This window comes from Psammomys obesus, unplaced genomic scaffold, assembly GCF_907164565.1.
Source record: "Psammomys obesus unplaced genomic scaffold, mPsaObe1.curated_primary_1811, whole genome shotgun sequence".
Lineage (NCBI taxonomy): Eukaryota > Metazoa > Chordata > Mammalia > Rodentia > Muridae > Psammomys > Psammomys obesus.
The window spans coordinates 13,091,717-13,112,401 of NW_026596240.1; the positions used below are offsets into that span (position 1 = coordinate 13,091,717).

A 20,685-nucleotide genomic window follows, 5' to 3' on the forward strand; every position below is an offset into this window, starting at 1 on the left:
TCCTTCCTTCCTTCCTTCCTTCCTTCCTTCCTTCCTTCCTTCCTTCCCTTCCTTCCCTTCCTTTGCTTCCTTCCTTCCTTCCCTTCCTTCCTTCCTTCCTTCCTTTTCTTCTTTTTTTAAAGCTAGTCAGGGGATAAAGAACAGGCTTTGATAAGGAATTGGTATTTTCATAGTTTGATTCAGAGCCAGCCCAAGTCTGTAGTTCATGGAGCAGCTTTGCTTCTTAGATAATTATTTTTCCTTTAGAGGCAGTGCTGCTTTTGAGCATTTGGGTACAGTCACCACGAAGCCTAGAAAGTGGGGTTGCATAGTTAGATTTACTGAGCTCTGTGTATCAAGGAGGTTGGCTGTGGAGAGTTAGCATGTATGTGTGAGTTGAATTAGAGAAGTGCGTTAAGTAAGTAGAGCAGTGACTCCTTCAGCTTTCGTACTTATCACGAAGAGGCATATCCATTATTATCATTTCTTTGTATGTGTTTCAAGAAAAGCTGGAAATCAGACTTGGGGGTGCAATTTGGATTTATAAATGTTGGCACCTTATGCAAATAAATTTATGGTACAAATAAATCATGCCTAATTTCCTGCCTGCCAGTGTGTGTGTTTGGTAAAAAACAATACCTAATTTATATCAAAGACATCGGTTGGGCACTACTTCAGACTTTTTTTTTTTTTTAATAATTTTTTAAAGAATATTTATTACGTATACAATGTTCTGTCTGCATGTACACCTGCATGCCAGAAGAGGGCATTAGGTCTCATAGATGGTTGTGAGCCATGTAGTTGCTGGGAGTAAGCAGGACCTCTGCATAAGCAGCCAGTGCGCTTAACCTCTGAGCCATCTCACCAGCGCTATACCACAGACTCTTGACTGCTGATTTCTTTTAGCTTTCTGTTTGCAGTAGTAAGTAGGATTTGCAGACAGTTTGTTTTTACAGTGTACAATTAAGCCAGGAAGTTTAATGAAATCCTTTAGTTTGCCAAAACTTAGACACAGTATTAGTAGTAGCTTGACTTTCAGGTAATTCTTGCCAAGGCAGATTTCAGAATGAGTGCCAACTGCAGTATAGCTGTGGAAGCTTTGTTTTAGGGGTGATTTAAATGAACTTACTTCTGAAGTGGAGGCCAAAGCTTTTCTCAGGCAGTTTTAAGATACAGAGCTAGTTAGTGAGGGTTGGCTTTTTTTGTTTGTTTTTGTCTTTCTCGTGTTTGTTTGTTTTTTTTTCCCATTCCAAGTGCTGGAGAAACAATAAAACATAGATTAATAGACATTTTGGTTTGAAATAATTGTTTCACCTTAAAGACTGTTATATTAAAAGTTGTATTTCCTGCCTTCTCTTCCTTGTTCTCTTAATCAAATATATTTTCCAGGAGCTATTTATTGTTATAGATTGTAATTTTAGGATACTTATTTGTAAACAAAGTGTATAAGAAGGCATTTTTGTTAATTGTAAAGCTGTATTTGTGAGGGATATCATGTCTTTGAGATGGTGCTACTTTCCTTTAAATCTTGAAAATAAATTAGATTTGATCAGTGGCAGTTTTTACTATTTTACTAATCTTTTCCCCAAAATAGTGAACATCTTGTTTGGAATGCCACTAGCCTTTGAAATCATATGTGTTTGTGGTCAGTGTCATTTGCTTGACCTTCAGAGACGTAAGTCATGGAGATCCTTTCTTTTGAAGGCACCGTCTCTGAAATATTACTTGATAGAATTTTGGTGTTCTTTGAAATGTTGCTTTTATATTTGAAAAAAATTTTTTTTTAATTTATGCTTTTCCTCAAGACTAATATATAATATATATGCATTTCAAAATGAACGTTCATGGGTATGATTTAAAATTTTTTATATTAAAATATTTTTAAGTGGGAGCAACATGATGTGGAGTTAAATGCATTTGTTGGACTTTAATTTTTGTTTGTGAAAATTTTGTTATATTTATATAAGTGCTATTTATGATTAGATTTGTAAAAATTTCAAATGCCCCTTCAATTAAAAAAAACAAAACCTAATTCATTAGTTAGCATGAGGATTATTTTAATTTCAACTTTCTTTCTTTCTTTTTTTTTTTTTTTTTTTACAACAGGACTGGATTCAGCATCAGAATACTTCCACCCATATTGAGAGCTGTCGGCAATTACGTCAACAGTAAGAACATCTTCTTCCCCTTCTTATAGGCACAGAGTTAGAAAATAGCTTATGACACGCAACTATTACATGCCCTTAGTGTAATAATTTGTTACTTTTAACTTACTGCTGATGTAAAGTAACCTTAGAGAAGTTTGTTTAGTTTTTCCAAAGAGAGTCTCATGTCATCTTTCACTGACTCCTTTCTCATTTAATGCCAAAACAAATTTATTGATTTTCCTTGCCTGTTTGCCTTTCCTTGAGTAGTTGAGAACAGATACTATTCTTTCCCATTTTCTAGCCCATTTAAAAAAGATTAAATAATTAAAAAAACTAACTTGGAATATATGTCCATTTTTTAAAGGCTAAATAATAAAAAATAACTCAGACAATATGCCAGTATTTAATTTCCAGTATAAAGCTTCTCCTGCCTTAGAACCTGTTTTTAGAATAAAACTTAAGAGAAGTTGACCAGATCTTCTTCCTCCTTTAAGCAAGGTATCTGGGAGGGTTTTCCTGATGTTTATAGACATAAAATTTATGATCGTAACCAGCTATCCTGTTTCCCTTAGAATATCAAAGTTATTAACCTAACATCATCGTTAAATAATTCTAGTAATCAGCCTGATACTCTGCTGGGTTTTGAGATTATTCAGGACTCTTCCACTAAAAGGTCATAAGCCTAATTTAAAATATGATAAAGTCTTGAAAAATTTTTAGATTATTTACTGTACATAAGTGTTTGTCTGCATGTATACTTACACACCACAAGCATGCCTGATTATTCCAGAGGTCAAAAGAGTGTCAAATCCCCTGGGAACTGGAATTATGGATGGTTGTGAGCCACTATGTGGATGCTGGCACCTGAACCCAACTCACCTGTAAGAGCAACAATTGCACTTAACTCCTGAGCCATCCCTCCAGCATCCACAGTTATTTTTTTAGGAAGAGAATTGGTTCATCTGAGTGAGAAGTTGCAGAGAGCTCTAGTTTCAAGAACAGCTGAATTTTACGTCAAACAAAAATGAGTGTTAAAAATATTTCAGTTTTGGCCTTGCTCTGGTCTTATGAAAACTCAACTTCATAGTAGTTTTGGACTTCAGTGAACTATAGAGCTGGTATTTTTGAGAGCTGTTTTGTGTTTTGTTTTGTTTCATTCTATCCCTATTTATTGATTTATTTATTTGTTGGTCAGGGTCTCTTGTAGCCCAGGGTTGCCTGTTCAGCCTCTTAAATTCTGGGATTATGTGTCCTAATTCCCCCACTCTCCCTTTTCCCCAGTAACTTGTTCAAAGACCCATTGTCTTTCTCTAAATTGTTTTTATAGTGGTCGTAGTCATAAGTTATACTGCTTTAGTGGCGTGTGTCCACTACTCCTGCTATTGAGAGGTTGAGAACCCCTATGTGAATGCTATATATTTAAGAGTAGAGGTTGGAAGCCGGGTGGTCGTGGTGCATGCCTTTAGTCCCGTTACTCAGGAGGCAGAGGCAGTTGAATTTCTGTGAGTTTGAGGCTACCCTGTTCTACAGAATAAGTTCCAGGATAACCAAGGTTATATAGAAACCCTATCTTGAACCCTCCCTACTCTTCCCCCCCCCAAAAAAAAAAATAGAAAAAGAAAAGAAAGGAAGAGAAAAGAAGAATAGAGGCTGGGGTTGGTCATCTCCATAGGAGCTAAATATAAGGTGATTTATTGCTAGGCTTGAATATGCCCCGCTACCACTATAAACAGAATTCCTCTTAAGGAGTGAGTTATTTGCTGTAATAGTTATTAATGCTAATTCGAGGGTCTAGTTACATGACGTGCCATTAGTTTACCAAAACAAGTAGCATGTGGGTGCATTTTATTTTGTTTTATTTTCCCATCTCACCTTTGTGTATTTATGCCTTTTATAGAGCTTTTCCCCTGTGCACATAGGACCGTGACTTTTAATCTGTGCTTTTCTTTTCAAGCCTTTCTTTGTAATGCTTTATTCCAGTCTTTACCTTATTCAGGTTGTGTCCTGTTACTTCGTCTAGCTGTGGCCCTTTGTTCTTTTTTCTCTTCAGTATTTTACTATGAAAATTTTCAAGCGCCAAAAAAATTGATGTGAGATACTACATTCATTAACGGTTTTCATACTCACCAGTTGTTAACATTTAGTCCGTTTATTCAAAGTTAACATCTGTCTTCTATGAATAAGGAAGATTTTCTGTAGCCACAGTATACCACATAAAGAATATTAACAGTAATTCTACAATACCTTTTATTACAGAAGCCTGATTCAGAGCCTTCCAATTGTTTTTAGAATTCCTTTTATAACTATTATTGAGAGCACCCATTTGTACCCCTAATTCAGAATTCTGTCAAAATTTATGCATTTTATAGTCTCTTAATCTGAAAAGACTTCACCCCTCTTTTCCTTCTGTGGTATTTTCACAGTATTGATACTTTTTAAAAAATATGTGGAGATTGTCTTTTGAGTGTCTTATATTCTCTACTTTAAGTTGTTCTTTAGTAAGTTTAGGTTAAATTTTTATCACAGACATTTCATAGATGAGACGTACGCCTAGCATGTTGTTAGTCATCGTCCACTAATTTTTTGGGGGGAGGATGGGTGTAGAGCCTATTACTGACTTCTTTCTAGGGGGTAGGAAAGCAGATATTCATCATTTTTAGATTTTGAACTGCAGGTAGGGAAGGGAAGGGGAAAGTTAGAGAATTTTGATTAGCTTATTAACAACATCTGAAGAATACAGCAACAACAACTACAAAACTACTTTACCTCTTTCAAGGGTTTTGACTTATTCTCTGAAAGAGAATTTGTTGATCATCTGCTACCTTTTTTTGTTTTTTTAAGTGGGTGCACTGGGTTTTATTGATGATATTCAAAAGAGTGGGGCTTCCTAAATCCCACCCCCCTCTTGAGGATCTGGGATGGAAACTGAAGGGAGATGCTCAGGTTTTGGGCTGAGTTGGGACAGGAACTCCTTAGCATCCAAGGCCCTCTGTCTTCCTCTCATTTGTTCTTTTTGGGGTAGCTGGTCTGGGTGTCTTAGTTATTGTTACTCTACTGCTATAAAGAGACACCATGACCAAGGCAATTCTTAAAAAAGAAAACATTTGACTGGGGCTTACTTAGAGTTTTATAGAGTTAGTCCGTGATCATCATGGTGGGAAGCAGACAGGCATGGTGCTAAAATAGTAGCTGAGTGCTTTACATCCCAATCCACGGGCAGAGAGGTAGGGAGAGAGAAGGGGAGAGAGACAGGCTGAGACTGGGTCTGGTATGGCTGTTTGAAATCTCCAAGCCCACTCCCAGTGACTTACTTCCTCCAGCAAGGCCATACTTCCTTTGTTCACTAACTGGGGACCAAATATTCAAACACATGAGCCTGTGTGACACATTCTCATTCACACCACCACAGGTCTTCTTATTCCTCATGGCCGTGTAAGCCATGGGGTTCACAACTCTGTTGCTGTAGCCACATTCATTCTCATACCAGGAAATTAAGTTGACAAAATTGTTTCGAAGAGCAATGCCAGCCCAACATCAAAGTTAGAAGAGTGGGCATCACTGCAAAAGTTGAAGTAGACAACCTCTTCCTCAGTATAGCCCAGGATGTCCTTCAATGGGCCCTTCAATTCCTGCTTTACCATCTTCTTTATGTTGTTGTTCTTGGCATCTTTCTCCATGTAGCATGTAAGATCCATGAGGGATACATTGAGGGGAGTACATGGAAGGCCATGCTAGTGAGCTTTCTGTTCAGCTCTGGAATGACCTTGTCAGAGCCTTGGCAATGTCAGTGGATACAGAGATGATATTCTGGGGATCCCCATAGCCATCGTGCCACAGCTTTGTGGTCATTAGTTTCTCAACAGTGCCAAAATTGTGGATGACCTTGGCCAGGGGTCTAAGCAGTTAATGGGGCAGAAGGCGTTGCTGACAATATTGAGTGAGTTGTCATACTTCTCATGGTTCACACTCTTCACAAACTTGGGTTATCAGCTGGAGGGGCAGAGATGGTGGCCCTTTTGATTCCCTGCAAGTGGGCTCTCTTAGTTATGGTTTTATTGCTGCAGTAAACCACCATGACCAAAAAGCAAGTTGAGGAGAAAAGGGTTTATTTGGCTTAAACTCTGATGTTGTTGTTTATTATTGAAGGAAGTCAAGACAGGAACTCAGACAGGGCAGGATCCTGGAGGCAGGAGCTGTTGCAGAAGCCTTGCTTCACATGGGTTGCCCAGCCTGCTTTCTTATAGAACCCAGGACCATCCAGCATGGTCTGGACTCTCCCCCATTCATCACTAATTGAGAAAATGCCTTACAGCTGGATCTCATGGAGGCATTTCCTTAACTGAGACTCCTTTCTCTTTAATGACTCTAGCTTGTGTCAGGTTGACACACAAAATCAGCCAGTACATAGACCTTCTCCATAGTAGTAAAGACACTAGGACTCTCTACCATACTTGGCATCAGCATCACCCCTTTTGATGTTGGTGGGATTTCACTTGTGGAAGATGGAGATGGCCTTCCCACTGACGAGTTCCCGTTCTCAACCTTGGCTGTGAGGTGGAACTTGCAGTAGAGTCATCTGGAACGTGTGGAGTGTGTAGTTGGTGTCAGTGAAGAGATCATTGATGGCAGCGACAATTTCACCAAATTTGAAGGTAGCCCTGATGACCAGGCACCCACTACAGTGAATCTGTTTACTCTGACCTTTGCCAGTGTTTCTCGGTGAAGAGGCAGTCATTGCATGAGAAGACTCAACAGTCTCTGGAACAGGGAGAAGCAGTTCATTTTGTACCTTTCATCTTGCTGCTGAGACTGAATTCTTGAATGTTTGCAACTTAATACAATCGTTAGGTCAAATTACTAGTAGACTGAAGATTGTTTGGTAAATTTGAGGATGAAGTACACTCTTTCATAGCCTTTTTTGATATTTGTGTTCCTGCTACATCTTTCTCTGATTCCTCATTCTTGCGTTGTTTTTTCTTTTTCTGTTTAAGTGTTAGCAAGCATAAGGTTCTATTCTCAGACTGTATGTTTATACATCTGCCCTGTGTTGGTTCATACGTAAGGATATAGCTGTGGCTTTTTATGTTTAATTTCTGAATATGCCAGTCTTTATTTTTCCCCTTAATTCCAGATTCTCACTTATAAATGTTCTGGAAACATTCCCTTATTCTCTTTTAAAATTTCATGAGGGGACCAACAAGATGGTTTTGTTGGCAGTGGTGCTTGTCATGCAAGCCTGGTGATCTGAATTCAATTTCTGGAGGCCATGTAAAGACGGAAAGGTACAAACAAAACTGACTCTACAAAGTTGTTCTCTGACCTCCATATGTATGCCATGGCGTACACGCCTGCACATATACTCATACTATAATTTTGTTTTGTTTTTTTTCAAGGCAGGTTTCTCTGTGTAGCTTTGGCTGTCCTAGACTCACTTTGTAGACCAGGCTGGGCTCCAACTCACAGAGATCCATGTGCCTCTGCCTCCCTGAGTGCTGAGATTACAGGTGTGTGCTACTATGCCCAGCCAATAAGTGCCCCCCACCTTTTTTTGTTTGTTTGGTTGGTTGGTTTGGTTTTTGAGACAGGGTTTCTCTTTGTAGCCTTGGCTGTCCTGGACTCACTTTGTAGACCAGGCTGGCCTCAAACTCACAGAGAAATGTCACCATGCCTGGCTAATAATAAATTTTTTTAATTGAAGAAATAAATGTTCATGACTTCTCATAGCTTATTTTTTTTGTGCAGGCTTAAAACCTGATTTCAGGGCCCTTCCTGATTTGCTTCTTCTAAAACAGCGGTTCCCAACCTGTAGGCTGCGACCATTGAAAAGCACAGATATTTACGTTATGACTCTTAACAGTAGCAAATATGAAGTAGTTGTGAAGTAGCAATGAGAATAATTTTATAGTTGGCATCATCACAACATGAGGAACTGTATGAAAAGTTTGCAGCATTAGGAAGATTGAGAAGCACTGTTTTAAAAGGAACCTTTGTGAGTTGTCTCTTTTTTATGCTCTCTGTCACTTCTGTGTTGCAGCAACTAGTGCCTGGAGTAGAACTACCTGGGGTTTGCCTCCAGGTTCTTCTTGGTTCTCCCATGTGAGCTGAAACCAAGTCCACGACTGTTAACAGGTTTCTCTTCTCTTCTCCTTTCTCTTTTCTCCTTTCTCCTTTCTTCCTATCTTTCCTTTTTTGAGATAGGCTCTCACTATGTAACCCTGGCTGGCCTGGAACTTAGTTATATAAACCAGGATGGTCTTGAACCCGTAGAGATAATGTCTGCCTCTGCCTCCCAAGTGCCAAGATCATCAAGTTTTTTTTTCTTTTTATTATTATCTTTTTATTAATTATACTTTATTCACTTTGTATTCCCCCTGTAATTCCCTCCCTTCTCCCCTCCTAATCCGTTCCTCTCTCCCCCTTCTCCACACATGCCCCTCCCCAAGTCCACTGATAAGGGAGGGCTTCCTTTCTTTCCTTCTGATCCTAGTCTATTAGGTCTCATCAGGAGTGGCTTCCTCTGTGGCCTGGTAAGGCTGCTCCCCCCCTCAGGGGGAGGTGATCAGAGAGCCAGCCGCTAAGTTCATGTCAGAGACAGTCCCTGTTCCCATTACTATGGAACCCACTTGGACTCTGAACTGTCATGGGCTACATCTGTGCAGGGGTTCTAGGTTATCTCCATGCATAGTCCTTGGCATCATTAAGTTTTTAAAGGGCTACCTAAAAAGCCAGTTTTCCCTTCAATTTTTGTTTCGTACATATATTGTTCCAAGTGCTTCTGGATATAACTTAAAGAGTTTGATACAGTATTGTGTTCTTTGTGTCCCAACAGAAAGTGTGAAAATGGTATGTCCTCTGGAGGTTTGTTTTTAAATTATGTACATGAATGTCTCTCTGTGTGGGTATATGCATCTGAATATGGGTGCCTACAAGGCCAGAAACATCAGATCCTCCAGAAACTAAAGTGAAGAGGTAGCTGTGAACCGTGTAATAGGGATGTTCCTCTTCAAGAGCAGGATACCTTCTTAACCTTAGCAAGCCTTCTTTTCAGTCTTCCTCTAGAGTTTTGTAAAATGGGTGAGATATTTTTTTCTTTTTGTCTCTACCCTTTGTGTCTGTGTGTAAAATTGGGTGCTGGTGTGTGTGTACAGGCTTGTTGGCCACAGGTCAATGCTGGATGTTGATCAAAGGAGCCTTCTACCTTCTTTTTTGAGGCAGGGTCTCTCCCTGAGACCTGGGGCTCATAATTAGGTTAGGCTTGTGAGCCCATGGTATCTGCATATCTCTACCTCCTCGGCATTGAGATTACAAGCATACAACTTGTAAGAGCCTGGCTTTTTACATGAGGCTAAAGCTCAAACTCTGGTCCTCGTCTTGTACAGCAAGTTGTTAACAGACTAAGCTATCTTCTCAGCCTTTATCTCAAATGACACATACTTTATAGCTGGTCTCACACTAACCATGAAGGCCACTGGTTCTCAACCTTACTAATGTTGTGACCCTTTAATACAGTTCTTCATGTTGTGGTGACCCCCAACCATAAAATTTTATTCATTACTACATTGTAACTGTAATTTTGCTACTGTTATGAATTATAATGTAACTATCTGGTGTATGACCCCTGTAAAAGGGTTGTTCAACCCCGAAAGGGGTCATAACCTGCAGTTTGAGAAATGCTGATGCAGAGAAAGATCTTGAACTCTCGAGCCTCTTGTTTCCACCTCCCAAGTGCTGTGAAATGAGGCATGCACCCCCATGCATAGCATCTATCTTTTCTACTCTTTGTTGACCCCGACCTAGACTAATTTTGTACCTTGAAACACTTTTGTGTATTTATTTGACTTTTTAAAAAGTTGAAGTCTTGACGAATGTTTTTCTGATGTATTTACTAGTGTGATACCTTGGTCATATAGTGGATTAGACACAAAAATGTTATCCACAAAAAATTTTAACTTCTTAGAATCATATATAAACTTAAGTTTGAATGGTTCTGACACATTTTCAGGTAAAGATTAGTTGAGGCTTATTGTTTTTTAAACTGTCATTAATAGTGTTTATTTTTCAAATAGATACCCTGATTGGAACCCTGAGATCCTCCCATCCAGAAGGTAAAGTTTTTTAATAGTTTTTTTTTTTTTTTTTTTTTTTTTTTAGAGACAGGGTTTCTCTGTGTAGTCTTGGCTGTCCTGGACTTGCTTTATAGACCAGGCTGGCATGGAACTCACAGTTATCCACCTGCCTCTGCCTCCCCTAGCACTGGGATTAAAGGCGTGCACCACCATCCCCCAGCTGTTTTTGTTTGGTTTGTTTTGGGTTTTTTTTCCTTTTTTTTTTTTTTTTAATTTTTTTAATTTTTTTTTTTTTTTTGGTTTTTCGATACACTTTCTCTGTGTGGCCTTGACTGACCTGGATTTGCTTTGTAGACCAGGCTGTCTTCAAACTCACAGAGTTCTGCCTGCCTCTTCCTCCCTGAGTGCTGGGATTAAAGGTGTGTACCGTCACGCCTGCCTGCCCGCCCAGCTGTTTTTTTAATAGTATTATTACAAATTTATTTTCTTTTAAAAATAAAGAATGAAATTTTTACTTTTATTTTTATTCATTTATTTCTTTATCTATTTATTTATTTATTTATTTATTTATTTTTTAGTTGTCCTGTTTTTATCATGTTTAGTTTTTTGTTGTAGATAGAGTCCTGGCTAGCCTAGAACTCTGTATATAGGACAGACTGGTCTTGAACTCAGAGAGCTCCGTCAACCTCTGCCTTTCAAATGCTGGAAATAAAAGACATATGCCACCATACTTTGCTATAGTGCTTATTTTTAAACAGTTGAAAAATGCAAACATTGATGAATCTTTTTTATTCCAGCTTAAATGTGCTTTTTTCTATGGGCTTAGATTTATTAATATTTTGTTCTGATCCTGTTACCATTTTTGTTTGTGGGAGCTTAATTATAAACACCTTGAATGCTGAGAATTTAGTTCTGATTTCCTTTAGGGTCTACATATATATCAGTGAAGCATGTTTGGATGGCATAATCTTTCAGGGAAATTTTGTTGAAAAACAGTTTCTATAAATAGTTTCCTAATGTCTTTACATAAGTTAAAATAGTTGCAGAATAATCGATAAAGAGAAAAACCTAAGAAGTAGGTTAGAATACAGTAATGTAAACCTGAAAGGAGACTGTTCTAAGCAAAATGAAGGCTAGTCATCTGTTTGGATTGCTTTTTCTGTACTCATAGCAGTAGGTACATTTTCATTCATTCATTCATTAATTCATTCATTCATGTTGTGTGACTGTGTGTGTGTGTGTGTTCATTTGTGCATGTATATGTAAGTGCCCATGTGTCATGGTGCATGTTGGTGTCAGAGGACAGCTTTCCAGAGTTGGTTTTCTCTTGCAACCATTTAGGGTCTGGGGATCAAATTCAGGTTGTCAGGTCTGCTTGCAAGCACCTCTACCCATTAAGCTGTTCTGCCAGCCCAGTCGATTGTTTTAAATAAAGTACTACTGAGCCAGATAAGGTGGCTCACACTTGTAATCTTAGCATTTAGGAGAAGATTGAGGATTGCCACAAGTTTGGAGTTAGCCTGTGCTAAATACTGAGAGCCTGTCTGTAAAACAAAAACACCGAAAAAATACAACGAAGGGTCAGGAGACATTGCTCAGAGATTAAGAGCAGGGTTTTTTGTTTTGTTTTTTGTAGAGAACCTGAGTTCAGTTCCTAGTACCCACATGGGGTGGCTCACAACAATGTATTATTCCAGCTCTAAAGGATCTGATAGTTCAATGGCCACCTGGACACATGCACACTCAGGCACATACACCACGGATGTACACAAATAGTGGAAATAAGTGTTTAAAAAATTACTTTTGTCATTTAATTCAGTTTTAAGTCTACATTAAATTGCTGAGTCTTGTTTCTGTTTTCTACTCTGTAGAAATGAGAGCAGTAGGAAAGAAAATGAAACTTCAAGAAGACGTTCTCACTCCCCCAGTCCCAGGCATTCTAGGAGATCAAGCTCAAGTCACAGAGTCCGTCGATCTCGGAGTCCAGTTCGTTATATCTATAGACCAAGGAGAATTTGCCACCGTTTCATTTCTAGATCCAGATCCAGATCCAGATCCAGGTCCCATTCTCCATATCGTAGTAGAAATCTTGTTAAAAGAAGCCCCAAATCCTATCGGTCAGTTAGCCCTGAAAGGACATCAAGAAGATCAGCGAGATCAGGTACACTACTAATCCTAGTGCTATGACTTTGTATGGAGTTTTGGAAATGACTGTTGTATTTTATTAAATTTTAAAAGTTGCTATATGAAATTGGACTCACACTTGAGAGTCTGTTATTCTTGAGGGCTGGAGAGATGGCTCAGAGGTTAAGAGCACTGTCTGCTCTTCCAGAGGCCCTGAGTTCAATTCCTAGCAGCCACATGGTGGCACACAACCATCTATAGTGATATCTGGTGCCTTCTTCCGGCATGCAGGCATACGTGCAAGCAGAACACTACACACGCAGTGAATAAATAAATCTAAAAATAGAGAGTCTGTTATTCTTGTAACTTTGGTTAGATGTATGGAAAGTTAAGTTCATCAGCCTCCATTATAAAAACCAAAGACCTATGATGCATACCTATAGTTCAGGAACATTGGAACGTTGAGGCAGAGGTTCAATAGTTTTATTTTATTCTCTGTTACATACAGTAAATTTGAGGCCAACCTCATATTTTGAATAGTAATCTCTTTTTAAAAATTATTTAATAATGGTTTAATGACCTTCCTTAAATATATAAATAGCTCACATATTAAAATACATACATACATACGTCCACACATACATACATACATGCATACATACATAGCCTGTAATGAAAGAAACCATTATTTATTTTAATGTAGTACCTTGAACATGTCTTTAACTGTATTCAGTATATTTTAAGAAATTGAATGGAAATAACTAAAATGTGTAAGATGGCTAGTCTCAGTATAACCCTAAGTCTACCATAGGGGTCTACAAGGTCTTTTCAGAATTGTATAAGGTCTTTTCCTTTTCCAAAAATATATCTATGTTCTAGTTGATTTTCTTTATACTTTGAACCAGAATTGTGCATACAGCAGACATAGTAGATACAGAACATGGATTTAAAAAGAAGCAGGGATAGGTATCTTTCTAGCTTAGTGTTAACATGTTTGGGAAAATGTGGAATAATACTATTCATCTCATTCTCTTGATAGGTAATTTTTATAAAAATATATTAATATACAAGTGTATTATTAAATGAATTAGCAGTTTTAAATTTCTACTTTAACTTCTGATGTTAAATAAAAGAATATAACAAAAAATAAACTAGCATCCTAAGATTGTCAAGAGACCCCATATCCAAAGCTTTGAGGACTGTTGACATACGGAAAGATCACTGAACAAAGGAGCTGCTATGCACAAAGTCTGAAGCCTGAGCACTGTGTTTGCGTGAGCTTCCTACTAATCTTGGACTCAGTAATCTTACTCGTGATGCTGTTGGTGTCTTGAAAAAAATTTTACTAGATTGTATGGTTTTCTGGACATTGTATTGTAAAACATCTCAATAAATATTTGCTTAATAAATACTTGAATAAATAATGAATATACTCTTGGAAATAAAATCGAAAAAAGACAATAAACAGCAGAATTGGGTTTTCTAGAATGCTGCGTGACTTTTGGTTCTTTATGATTTGTACATATGTGTGTGTGGTTTTAGATATATAATTTTTTTTTAACCAGATAGAAAAAAGGCATTAGAAGATGGAGGACAGCGTTCTGTACATGGGATAGAAGTTAATAAACAAAAACATATTGAAGCAGTTGATAAAGGACTCTCACCAGCACAAAAGCCTAAATTTGCCAGTGGAACAAAGCCATCATTGAAATCTTTAAGCTCTATAAAGACTGACTCACATTCAGGAGGATATTCTGCTCACAAGTCTAAGAATCTCGAAGATGACACCTTAACAGAAGGTAAACAGGTGTCTGGCAAAGGTGCTTTTCTCCAGCGGACAAAGGTCAGTAATTCTTTTGTTGATCAGTTTAAGTGAACCTGCATCTGTTAGTATGACAGATAGAAAACAAAATTGGATCTTTGGAATCACATTTCCAGTAAATTTGAAATTGGTATTTGTTAAATTACTTTGAAGTGAGACAGTTTTTTTCTTATGAATAATAAAAGCCTAATGATTCAGTCTTGTAACGTAGGTTGTGGTTAGTGTTTGATATGCCCAAAAAAGTTGTAGTCAGGGTAGTGGTGTGCTCCTACAGTGTAGCTAGGCAGGACGAACACGGCCTCAGAGCAAAAGCTGTGCTGTGAGGAAGTTTTTGCTTAGCTTTAGAAGCTGTGTGCCTGGTGAAATGAGAGTAATCAGCATTAATAAGCATTAATACTTTTTTCAGCTAGAAATGGGAGAATTAACAGTTTTCTGTCTATACTTTCTATATAGTAATGTGGTTTGCTTTTCGGTCCTGATTTACTGGTGTATTTGAGTATGACCTACTTAAAACTATACTGAGATACTGTTTCATTTTGTATTTTGTTGAATTACAGTTAAATAACATCTCCTAAACTGTCATTAGAATAACTCTAATAGGCCTAATATTTTATAATATATATTTTTAATGTCTTTTATAATATGTATTGTCTAAATACAGTGAAGACTTTTAATAATTATATTTTATGTTCCAGAGTTTATATTTTAACGGTTAACCTAAAAAAAAATTAATATGTAATTACAAAAGTTTGAAGATTTATTAGGAAGGAATATTGAATGTAAGGAAAATTTTAAAGGGTAAGATTTTGTTTCAGGTCTTTTATTGACAGAACTTTCAAAATTTTCCTTTTTTTAAAGACAGTATCTTGCTATAATGTCTAGGTTGGTCTCAAACTTTGGTAATCCTCTTACCTCATGAACCCAAGTACTAGGATTAGAAGTGTGCACCTGGTATGTATAAGTTCTTAAAAGCACTATTACAGCCCTTGGATTACTGGAATGTAGAATGAGCAAAGCTGTACTGTCTATGAGAGATCTGCAAATGTATTAAGATGAGTAATAGAAATGTTATGTAGAGTTATGATTACTGTACCTTGTGGCTTATGTGCTTTCTTTTTAATTTTCTCCCGTTCCAAAATCAGCCTCGGAAAGATCAGTCTTTGAGTTCCAATTCAATTCTTCTTGTATCTGAACTTCCAGAGGATGGCTTTACTGAAGAAGATATTAGAAAAACATTTCAGCCATTTGGGAACATTAGCGATGTCCTCCTTGTTCCTTGTAGAAATGAGGTGAGTCATCTTAGTCAGCTGTGAAAATTCATGCAGACTAGTTGCTTTAGGGGTGATATTGTTGGTGTCTTGTGCTGTGTATGTCATTGTTACCATTAACTGTTCCACAATTTGTATTGACAGAATAAAAAAGCTCCCAGGAACGAACAAGGTTGCAGGAAATTAACATATTTATATAAGGGGCCAGATAATAAATATTTAAGGTTTTGTAAGCTGGTCATAGGGTCACAGCTCTTTTACCATTCTGGTGTAGCAGTAGGTATGGATATGTAAATGAGGAAGTACTGTAATGTTTCTAAAAATTGTAAAAATAAACGAATTTGGCAATTTGAGTATGCAATTAAAGTTATAGACAAGAAATGGTTTCTTTTGTACAGTTAGTGTTGTTTACATGTATGCTGTATTCATGATAAAGTTTGTGAATTATGGACCAACCCTAGACTAATAATGGACTATTGTGAGTTAAGGCAAAGGGAAGATGTCATAGCTGCCTTAAAGCAAGAGGCTTTAAAAGTTTTGGGGTTGGGATTTAGCTCAGTGGTAGGCTCTGGGTTTGATCCTCAGTTCAAAAAATATGAACTACATATAAATTAGGCTTAGGTCCCACTTAAACTCATGCATGCAATTTTAATTAAATATAGTGGGCAAACTAAAAAGAAAAGAAAGAAAAAATGAAATGAAGATAAGAGAAAGGTTTGCTCAGAAGATGAAGGGGTTTGGTGAAGGGAAAGGATAAGAAAAGATCCCAGTGATCATGACAGATGTAATACCTACAAATCAAAACAGTCTAGTTTCAGTAGATACAACTTTCACTAACCCAGAATATTTCTGAGAGATTTCTGTGGAAACGAAAAGCCTGTAATTTATTCCACATTTCTTTAATTTATCTTCATGTGTATGGGTGTTTTGTCCTCATGTAGACTGTACTCCACATGCGTGCCTGGTACCTGCAGCAACCATATGAGTGCTAGGAATTGAACCTGGATCCTCTGGTTCAAAGCATCCAATGTGCTTAACTATTAAGCCGTCTTCCTAGCTCTGTTCCTCATTTCTTTTCTTTTCTTTTCTTTTTCTTTTTTTTTTTTTTAATTACACTTTATTCACTTTGGGTTCCTCATTTCTTATCACTTAAAGGTATTATTTGCTCACTGTGTGGATGAATGTTCAGTAAAAATAACTAACACTTGTTTTTTGGTTCCAAACCTCAGTGAAAAAATGTGTAGTTTTAAAAATGTGTTTAAAAAAATAATGGACTTGAAGCAGAGTAGCCAGATCTTTGCTATCTTCTTTTGTTTAGTTAGCCTTGCCTTCCCGTCTCCTTCTTTTTTTTTTTTTTTTTTTTTTTTTTAAGATTTATTTATTTTATGTATGAGTGCTCTATTTGCATGTACACCTATATGTCAGAAGAGGGCATTAGATCACATTATAAATGGTTGTGAGCCACCATGTGGTTGCCGGGAATTGAACTCAGGACCTCTGGGAGAGCAGACAGTGCTCTTAACTGCTGAGCCATCTCTCCAGTCCTGCCTTTCCATTTCTTATTCCAGGAGCCTGCCATGGACTCATCACTTACCTTGGTAATGATATAGAGGTTATGTAAACTTAAGTATGTATTGTTTATAAAACATTCTTAAGATCAAACTTAAAAAAGATCATATTTACAAAAATATTTATTTTAGGCTTACTTGGAGATGGAGTTTAGGAAAGCAGTCATTGCAATCTTAAAGCACATTGAAACAACGCCTCTTCTGGTAAAAGGAAAAAGTGTGAAAGTATGTGTTCCAGGAAAGAAAAAAGCACAGGTAAATTGAATTTAGCTGTTTTTGTTTTTGTTACTTTAAATGTATAGGACACACATAGAAAATGCCTAAATTTTAGTCCAAAAGATAAAAAAAAATGTTTATCTATCTATCTGTCTATCTACCTACCTACCTACCTACCTACCTACCTACCTACCTATCTATCTATACTAGTTGCCACCACAACTAGTATAACATTAAGTGAAGAACAACAGACTAAGGCAGTACAGTACCAGGTTAACAAACCTCTAAAACTGCTACTCCGGTTGCAGAATAGAATATTGACAGCATTGCAAAAGTCCCCATAACTAGTTTTTCCAATTCTTAAACCTTCTCTTTTGTTGATAGGTAATCATTTGTTTCTGAAATGGGTAATAGGCTTACAGGTTTCCAGCTTTACACCAGCGTAATCTGTTCTGGTCTCTGGAGCCCCCCCCTTTTTTTTTTTTTTTTAGAAATATCAGTGTTTAGTTTTTCTAGACCATTTTCTATGTTTAAATGACCATAGATAATATTTAGAAAATTATTTAGAAATTTGCAGTAAGTTTTGTTTTAGTTATACCTGTTTTTATAATTTAGTTTTTGAATTACTGTAGTATGCCTTCTTTAGAGATTCATTAACTCATATCCCTTAGTCAGCAGTAATTTATATCTTAAAAGTAATTGAGATTTTCTTTTTTTTTAATTTCTATGTTGTGTTGAGTGATGTATAATGATTATCTTGCCAATTCCTTATGTTAATGCCTTATGACTCTTATAGGCCACCCTTTTGTGTGTGTGTGTGTGTTTTAAGGGAATGTGTCTTTTTTATTTTATTATTTAATTTTATTTTATGTACATTAGTGTGAAGGTGTCAGATCCCTTGGAACTGCCATTGCAGACAGTTGTGAGCTGCCATGTGGTTGCTGGGAATTGAACCTGGGTCTTTTGGAAGAGCAGACAGTGTTCTTAACTACTGAGCCACCTCTCTAGCCCCACCCTTTTGTATTTATGATTGTACATACCAGAACAGTTACTGGGTAAAGGATGCAGGAATTAGTGCATCACCTATAGAGCAGCTGCAGTCATTTTCACATTTTCATGTGATTCATGTGACCTGGAACACTTGGAGCACAATCTTAATCTCTGCAGGTTAAAATCTAGTATAATAAACATGCTGCATTATTTTAAAAATTATTATTAGCTGTCTATACTAAAACTCATTTATTAAATTACCTGTATCTTCCTATTTTTAATGGTATTTTTGTTGACTTGGGGGAAATAGCCCAAGTTGACCTTAACTTCTGTTGAGGACCTCAGCTCCTGACAGGAGCTCAATTCCTATCCCTGTGCTTCAGCTTCCGTGATGCTGTTATAGGCATCAGCCACCACGTGCATCTTTTTACAGCGTTTTTGACTTCCGATGAATAAATTCATTTACGGGGTTTCTTCCTTGATACTAATTTAGTATTCTATATTCTATGTAGAAAGTGTTGTCTTCAGTATGTTGCGTGTGTAATAATATCTATCTTTTTCATATATATATGTGTATATAGATATATGATATTTTAAATTTCCATATTCTGGAAATAAGCCAGTAAGATGGCTCAGTAACGTTAGTCACTTACCACTAACCATGATGACCAGAGTTCAGTTTCTGTAACGCATATGGTGAACGGATGAAAGAAACAACCAGCTTGTGAAGGTGCCCTTTGAAATGCCAAGGAAACTGTGCTGTGGAACAGGCAAACACACAGAAGACACACAATAAACAAAATAAGTGTAAAAATAATTTTAATTTCCATATGCTTGAATACATTTTTTTTTTTTTTGTTTTTGTTTTTTCTTTTTTGGCTGGAGAAATGGCTCAGAGGTTAAGAGCATTTGTTTTTTCTTTTGTGCATTTTGTTTTTTTCACTTGTCATGTTTTATAAGATCATCTTTATTTCAGTGCCAAAAAAAAGTCTCACTCTTTTCTTGCTAACATATGCTATAATATATAATAAGAAGAAAAATATTATGTAACACTATATAATAAATTATACATATAATGTATAATATATATTGTATATGCGTATTGTATATATAATGTATAATTTGGTTGAGGTCAGTATAATTTCCAACATAGGTAGGGATCTGAACCCAAAAACTGCCTAACTTACCTCTCCTCACCAGTTTGAAAGGCTGTGTATACAAACTATTCTATGTGCATAGATATGTTTGAAATTATTTTGTTGTATAAATATAACTATTTAATGGTATTACTATGTAGTTTTAAACTATTATAGCTACAACTCTTGTCTTTCTGGTAGAGTTCTTTTCTTTGTTCTTTATTTAAGTGGACCTTGATTGTGTGTGTATACACATGTGTGAATACACATGCGCCTGAAAATAAAAGACAACTTGTGGGATTTCGTCCTGTCTCACTTTGTGAATCCTGAGACTCAAGCTCAGGCATCAGGGGTGGTGGTCATCCCATCAGCCCCATTTTGCCTTAATTTTGAAGTAGTTTTATAATCTGTCTAGAGTCTCTGTTAATACTGAGATTTGATTGTTGAGTTTCTATTATGCTTTTATATAATTACATCAATTGAGAGATAGTTTATTTACATTTTGTGCTTTTTTAACAAGTTTTTATGTGGATAGTTTTAAAATTTTAATTAAAAATTAGTCTAATTTTTATTTTATTGGTATGAGTGTTTAGCCTGTATCTGTGTATGTGCACGATGTGCATGCCTTGATACCCTGGGAGGTCAGAAAAGGGTATCAGATCCTTCTGGAACTGGACTTACAAACAGTTGTGAGCTGCTATGTGGGAGTCTTCTAGAGCAGCCAGAAGTACCGTTAACCACTGAGCCCCAAATTTTATATAGGAAATTTAAATTTTATTTATTTTTTGTGTTCTGATGTACATATGAATACGGGCACATGTGTGCCGTGGTGAATATATGAAGGGCAGAGGGAAACGTTAAAGAATCGGTTCACCTCTTTCTCCCTGGAATCTGGGAATCAAAGTAGTTAGCTTTGTTCAATAAGACCTTTTACCCACTAAACCATCTTGTTGACCTAAAGTAGTTGGAATATTTAATATAAACTCTTTAAGAGTCTATTATCTTTGGCCCTTTATTTTGAATTTCATTTTCTGTAGCTTCGGTTACCCAGGGTCAGCTGTGATATAAAAGTATTAACTGGGAATTTCTAAAATAGATATTCCATATGTTTTACATTGAGTAGTGTAAAGTTCACAACTGTCTGGCTTTATCCTGCTAAGATGTGAAGAACCCTTCTGTCTAGCATATACATGATGTAGTCTCTGTTTTCATGTTTGCTGTCGAGAGTTCATGATTTTTTAGATTATAATACACTTGCATAATTTCTCCCTTCCCTTTCTTCCCTTCAAACCCTCCCATATACTCTCAAATTCATGACTACTTTTGCAGTTACATACATATATTCCTAAATATAGCCTGCTCAGTTTGT

General features: G+C 36.8%; 1 protein-coding gene across 8 annotated transcripts in view; it reads left to right on the forward strand.

Moving 5' to 3' along the window:
* Znf638 (zinc finger protein 638) overlaps positions 1–20,685 on the forward strand; it is a 93,077-nt gene that overhangs the window by 36,755 nt on the left and 35,637 nt on the right. For 6 of the 8 annotated variants that reach the window (XM_055596322.1, XM_055596321.1, XM_055596319.1 and 3 more), the window contains 6 exons: positions 2,086–2,147; positions 10,193–10,231; positions 12,064–12,353; positions 13,882–14,159; positions 15,281–15,427; positions 17,107–17,229. In XM_055596322.1, the coding sequence (XP_055452297.1) occupies positions 2,086–2,147; positions 10,193–10,231; positions 12,064–12,353; positions 13,882–14,159; positions 15,281–15,427; positions 17,107–17,229 (939 nt within the window). The remainder of the gene's footprint in view (positions 1–2,085; positions 2,148–10,192; positions 10,232–12,063; positions 12,354–13,881; positions 14,160–15,280; positions 15,428–17,106; positions 17,230–20,685) is intronic. The other 2 variants (XM_055596318.1, XM_055596315.1) reach the window with 2 other exon arrangements.